The 6169-nt window shown below is 62.6% G+C and overlaps 1 protein-coding gene across 1 annotated transcript in view; it reads left to right on the top strand.

Annotated features, from left to right (window-relative positions):
* Positions 1–2715: 2715 nt before the first annotated feature.
* The window catches only part of Trpm5 (transient receptor potential cation channel subfamily M member 5), an 11851-nt gene continuing 8397 nt past the window's right edge, over positions 2716–6169 (top strand). Inside the window, exons 1-4 of the mRNA XM_078044857.1 lie at positions 2716–2907; positions 3089–3239; positions 3744–3870; positions 5092–5157. Of these exons, the coding sequence (XP_077900983.1) occupies positions 2716–2907; positions 3089–3239; positions 3744–3870; positions 5092–5157 (536 nt within the window). The remainder of the gene's footprint in view (positions 2908–3088; positions 3240–3743; positions 3871–5091; positions 5158–6169) is intronic.

Below are 6169 nucleotides of genomic sequence, written 5' to 3'. Positions count from 1 at the left end.
GTGGGACAGGTGGGTGAGTGAGTGGACGGTGACAGGCGGCTATTCAGAGAGGTGGAAGGTATTATGGGTGGATGAGCCGGTGGACAGACAGGTGACTAACTGGCTGGCTGCCTGAGGGTACTTGGGTAGACAGATGCATGGATGAGTGGGTATGAGTGGTGGGTGGATGGGAGGTGTATAGGAGGCCGGATGGCTGGGGGGGTGGGTGGATGGATGGACGGATGGTGACAGATGTGGAGACAGAAGCATGCATGGGTGGTGGATGGATGGATGGACGGATGGTGATGGTGGGTGGACAGGGATGTGGATGGTTTTGTGGCTGAATGAGCAGGTGAGTAGATAGGTAGCTGGCTGGGGGTGCTTCAGTAGATGGAAGGAAGAGTGGGTGGGTGGGTGGGTGGGGAGGTATGTAGGAGGGTGGAGGGATGAGTGAGTGGATGGGTGGGTAGAAGGATGGTGGGTGGGTAGATGAGTACATGGGTGGGTGGTGAATGGTTGGTGGTGGTGGTGATAGATGCGGAGATGGATACATAAATGGGTGGGTGGGTGAATGGATGGATGGATGGATGGATGGATGGGTGGGTGGGTGGGTGGGTGGATGGATGGATGGATGGATGGATGGATGGGTGGGTGGATGGATGGGTGGGTGGATGGGTGGTGATTCATGGGTGTGAGTGGAAGCCGGTGGATGGTGGTGGTTCCATAGTCAGATGTAAGGATGAAGGAATGAGTGGAGGGGTGCATGGGTGGATGAATGGACGGGTGGGTAGTTGGATGGATGAACAGATTAATGTTGAGAGGGATATACAGACGTTGCTGGGTGGGCAGGTGGGTGGGTGGATGGAAGGAGGGAGGGATGAAGGGGTAGAGGAATGAATGGGTGAGTGGTTGGACAGAGGATGGGTGGATCAGGATGAGTGGGTACATAAATCATGGACAGGTGGTTTGTGGTGGGTGGACGAGGGGTTGGGTGGGTGAACCAATGGGTGGGCGAGTGATGGACACTGGATGGCTGGAGTGGGAGAGTAGGCCCATGTATGGTGTGGATTGTGACACGTAGGCGAGGGGTGGACAGAGGGACCCATGGGTGGACCGTCCTTCCTTGTTATTCGTAGAATAACCTTTTCATGAGGCTCTCCTTGACCAGCTTGTCTAAACACGACCCCGGACCTTTGTCCTCTGTTTCTCTTTCCCACAGTCATTTGGTCTTTCCTTCATCTCCCCGAGGCCCATGTCCTCCGGCCACCTGGCCCAGAATCTGGCACTTAGCAGCCGAGTCGCTCAGACAATCTCTGAAGTGGGGCGGGGGACCTCCAGGGTGGTCAGAGGCTGGTGCAGTGGTGGGTGCTCCCTCACCCTGCACCCACAGGCCCCGTGCCAGAGCGCAGCACACTAGGACACACACACGTGCACTCACATGGACGCCTGCAGTGTCCACACAGACTGACCTGCACACACTCACAGCATGCCCAGGGACAGACACGTGCTGTGTGTGACACACACAGTGCACACTCACGCACACACTGTCCACACACATGGTCCACACACACACTGTCCACAGACACACTGTCCACATACACACACACACACTGTTCACACAGTCCACACACACACAGTGCACACTCATGCACACACTGTCCACACACACACACACACTGTCCACAGACAGCTGTCCACATTCACACACACACTGTTCACACAGTCCACACACACACACAGTGCACACTCATGCACACACTGTCCACACACATAGTCCACACACACACTGTCCACAGACACACTGTCCACATACACACACACACACTGTTCACACAGTCCACACACACACAGTGCACACTCACGCACACACTGTCCACACACATAGTCCACATACACACTGTCCACAGACAGCTGTCCACATACACACTGTCCACAGACACACTGTCCACATACACACACACCCACACTGTTCACACAGTCCACACACACACAGTGCACACTCATGCACACACTGTCCACACACATAGTCCACACACACACTGTCCACAGACACACTGTCCACATACACACACACTGTTCACACAGTCCACACACACACACAGTCCACACTCATGCACACACTGTCCACACACACACACACACTGTCCAAACACAGTCCACAGACACACACACACACACACTGTCCACACACACACTGTCCACAGATACACACACACACAGTCCACACACACACACTGTCCACACTTATGCACACACTGTCCACACACAGTCCACACACACACACACAGTCCACACACACACACTGTCCACACTTACGCACACACAGACACACAGCCTGGGTCCACACACACACACACACACACACTATCCACACACACAGACACACACCAGGTGTACACACACACACACACACACACACTATCCACACACACACACACTGCCCACACACACAAGGTCCACACATAAAGGTCCGCACACCCCGGGTGTCCACACTGACACACAGACGTGCAAGCACTTGCTCTCGTGCTTCCCCATGGCCTGGCCTGTCCTCCGGGTGCCATCTGTCCTCGCAGGTCCAGGGCACTGTCCTTGGCACGTCTCCCCATGGGGGCGCATCATCACTGTGTCCACTTACTGATGGGACCCGAGCCCAGTCACTGAGGGTCACACTGCGCCCCAGCTCTGCGTGGGCACGCCAGGGGACTCACACACAGGCCCAAACAGGCAGGTGGACACATGGCGCCCACATCAGGTGGGTCCCCAGGCCCCAGGGCCCAGGCGGCGGCCGGCCCTCCCCCAGCCAGCCCTGCTCCGCTGGCCAGCGTTGGCCGGTGCCTCCTGTGCTGCCTAGAGCAGGCCTGCTTCCTCACGTGGCCGCCAAGCCCAGCGCACGAGCTCGGAGCGCAGGGCAAGACGGCCGCCTGGAAGGTGGGAGCCTTGAGGCCTGGCTAGGCTGGGGCCGGTCACGCAGCCACCTGGCCTCTGTCCCCACCTGCAGGACAGGAGCCAGGTCGCCCCTCCAGGGCTGATGGTCCAAGGAGGGCAGCAGGCACAGGTGGCCACCGCGGGTGCTGCCAGGGCTCCCCTGCCTTCCTGGTCCTCCTCCCAGGGCAGGGCCACAGGCGAGGCTCCAGCCTCCTGGACTCGGATCCTGGCCTGGGACGAGCCTGCGGGTGGCTTCAGGGAGAACCGCCTGAGGGACGAGGACGCGGGGACGGGGCGAGAACGGCCACGGGAAGGACGGGCCCAGGCCTCCTGGGGTGGGGGCAGCAAGGAGCCGCATCTTCCTGGGGCATCGGGGCTGGTGTCTGGGCAGCCTCCGAGTGCATGACACTTTGGTGGGGGGAGCAGACGTGTCCCCCAGGACCTCTCTGAGCTCCCGGCCTCCGCTCCTGGTGTGCAGGGCTGGTCAGAAACCTTGGGCAGTAGCTCCACCCTGCAGAGCTATGGCCCTGCTGTCCCTGACCAGGGTGGTCAGCAGTGAGGTGCTGGGCAGGACTGTCCTCTGCCTCCCTTCTTGCTAGGAGGGCCACAGGCCACCTTCCCCCCCACTGAGGCTGAACTCCTCCGTGTGGTCCCCAGGGAGGCCGGGGCCCTTCCTGGGAGGAGCGCTGTGTGGTGGACCTGTCAGGGGGCTTCCTGTGGGGACAGGGGGGAGCCAGACCAGGCCCCAGCCCCCAGGGGGGTGCTCAGGCCACCGGGGGTTCTGGCCCTCCTGGGCACCAGGGCTGACTTCTGAGCGGGGCTGCCTCCCCCCCCCACAGGGGCAGGTGGGCCGCGCGGGCAGCTGGCCAGCACTGGGGGCCTGGAAGGGCTCTGCTGGAGCTCACTCTGTGGGTGTGGCCCTCCCAAGAGGAAGTTCCCTCAGGGGCCTGTAACCAAGGAGGCCAGGTCAGTGCCGGGCAGGCGGGCAGAGACTGCTCTGGTGGCCAGCTGGACGTCCTCCTGAGGGCACTTTGGCACCTCTCCCCTTGGGGCAGTGCACAGCCCAGGGAGTGGGTGGGCAGCGGAGTCCCACCTCACCCCAGTGGCCCCCACGCGCCCTCATCCAGCCACCCCGTCACCGTTAAGCATGTGTCCTGTCCCGGCACATTCTGGGCTCAGGGGCAGCAAGTGCCCAGTGTCCACAGTCCCAAGAGGGAAGCAGATGCAGGCGAGCAATGAGGAAATGAAAAGTCATTTCAGATGCAAGGCACACGGAAAGACAGCACGGGGGCCTGCGCGGGGACATGGGGGAGGCACCGGGATGGCACCGGGATGGCGTGGGCAGGGAGGAGGGTCTTGGAGGAAGGACCAGCGGCTGACACCCGGGGGCAGGAAGGTGGGAAAGGCTCCCGGGAAGATTGCTGGCGGCCAGGCAGGAGCCACAAAGTTCCACGACCTCTTTCAGAGTCATTGTCAGGGCGACAGGGAGTCACAGAGGGTTCTAGGCAGGAAGAAGCATGACCTGGTACTGGACCGGGATGTCCAGAGCGTGGTCAGAGGGGGTCCAGAGGTGAAGGGCGGGGCAGGGTAGAGGAAGTGCCGGGGAGCACTGCCTCCCACTCCCACCCACTCCCACATCTAAGGGTCTCGAGGGACCCCTCACTCTTCGTACACCCCAGACGCAGTGGGACCAGGCTCTGGGCTGGCAGGGCCAGGGTGAGCTCAGGCGGGACTTCCAGCCTGGCCCAGGGCTGAGACCAGGTCCTTCTTCACAGAACCTGGAGAAGGGCCCCTCCACTTGGGGCCAGACCCTCATGGCTTTGGGTCCCTGCCTTGGAGTCCCATGTATCGGGAGCTAGTTCTGGGCCTCTGGCCTGAGGCCCTGCAGTGACTGGGGACATCCTCTTGGATTCTGGGCTCCAGCCATGCTGGGGACCAGGGGACACGCCCAGCCCTGCCCACAGGTGCCACTGCGGGAGTGACCTGAGCCCTCCTGCCCAGGACTAAGCCTGTGGGCCTCCACCCGTGGTCCTGGGGCGCCCTCTGGTGGCTGCTGGTGGGTCCGGCCGCTGTCCCCACCCACCTGGAGCTGGGGGCATGAGAGATGCCAGGAAGGGCCCTGGGGTCTCTGTGGGAAGGGGGCTCACGGAAGCCCCCCAGGCCCTCCCACTGTCACCCCAACCCCAGGAAGCTGGTCTGCAGGATCCCGCTCTACAGACAGGCTGAGGCCCAGCTGGTGCGGGAGCCAGAGGGGTAAGCTGGTCTGAGCCAGGGCTACAGGGGGCCAGCTGGCCCACTGTCACCTCACCCGGCCACCAGAGGCAGGGACCGTGCCCACCCAGCACCCCCAGAGCAGCTGTCTGCTAGAGGATGCCACCGGTGCACCCAGGGCTTGTCTCGAGGCCTCCCCGGGCCACAGGGGGAAGGACGGTCCCTCTGCCGGCCTGTCCTTGGCACCTCCCACTCTCACTTGCTGGGGAAATCGAGGTTGGTGGGAACTGAAGCCAGGGGCCCGTCCCACTTGGTGTCAGGAGTGGCCCTGGTGGACGTGGCCAGGCTGTGTCACCCCCGGTAGGCCTGCTGCAGGGATGACAGTGACACAGGGACCTCTCAGCAGCGGGTGCAGAGGTGCCCTGGGGTCTAGCCAATCAGACCTGAGGGAGGCTGGCCTCCACTATCGTTCCCCAGCTTCCTGGGGCCACATTGGCTGCCCAGGTGCCAGGTGTGGTGGGCGGGGAGGGTGGGGAGCCCAGAGGAAGGGCCTCAGGCACAGGCTGCGGGTGACGCTCCTCCACTCTGGCCAGCAGCGGGGGACAGCAGGCAGGTAGGCCCCGGCCGCAGGCTCCTGAGGGCGCAGCCTGGGAGAGCCCCCTCCCGCCAAGGGTGGGCTGGGAAAGGGGCCAGGCTGAGTGGCTGCAGTCACCTCCCTGCTGCTTGCCTCGTCCCTTTCTCTAGCAGGGACAGGACCTTCCTGGGCTGTGGGGTAGCAGGCCCACCTCAGTGAGGGCAGGGCCGCCTGGGGATTGGAGGGTGTGGGTGGCGGGCGCCCCACAAATCGGAGACATGTCAGGGGATATCTGTGGCACCTGGGGGGCAGGAGGTGCTCAGAGGCCAGCAAAGGGCCACAGGGGAGGCTGGGCTGCCCCGTCAGCTGTGTGCACATGTCACCCTCCAGGGAGACCAGGGTCCTTGCTGGTCGCCCACCTGTGCCCGCTGTCTGCAGGACCGACAGCACATCTCTTGGGGCAGATTGCCCAGGAGTCCA

Source organism: Ictidomys tridecemlineatus, chromosome 4 (genome assembly GCF_052094955.1).
Source record: "Ictidomys tridecemlineatus isolate mIctTri1 chromosome 4, mIctTri1.hap1, whole genome shotgun sequence".
Classification (NCBI taxonomy): domain Eukaryota; kingdom Metazoa; phylum Chordata; class Mammalia; order Rodentia; family Sciuridae; genus Ictidomys; species Ictidomys tridecemlineatus.
Note: the sequence above shows the minus strand (reverse complement) of the source record. Positions and strands in the feature narration are given on the sequence as shown.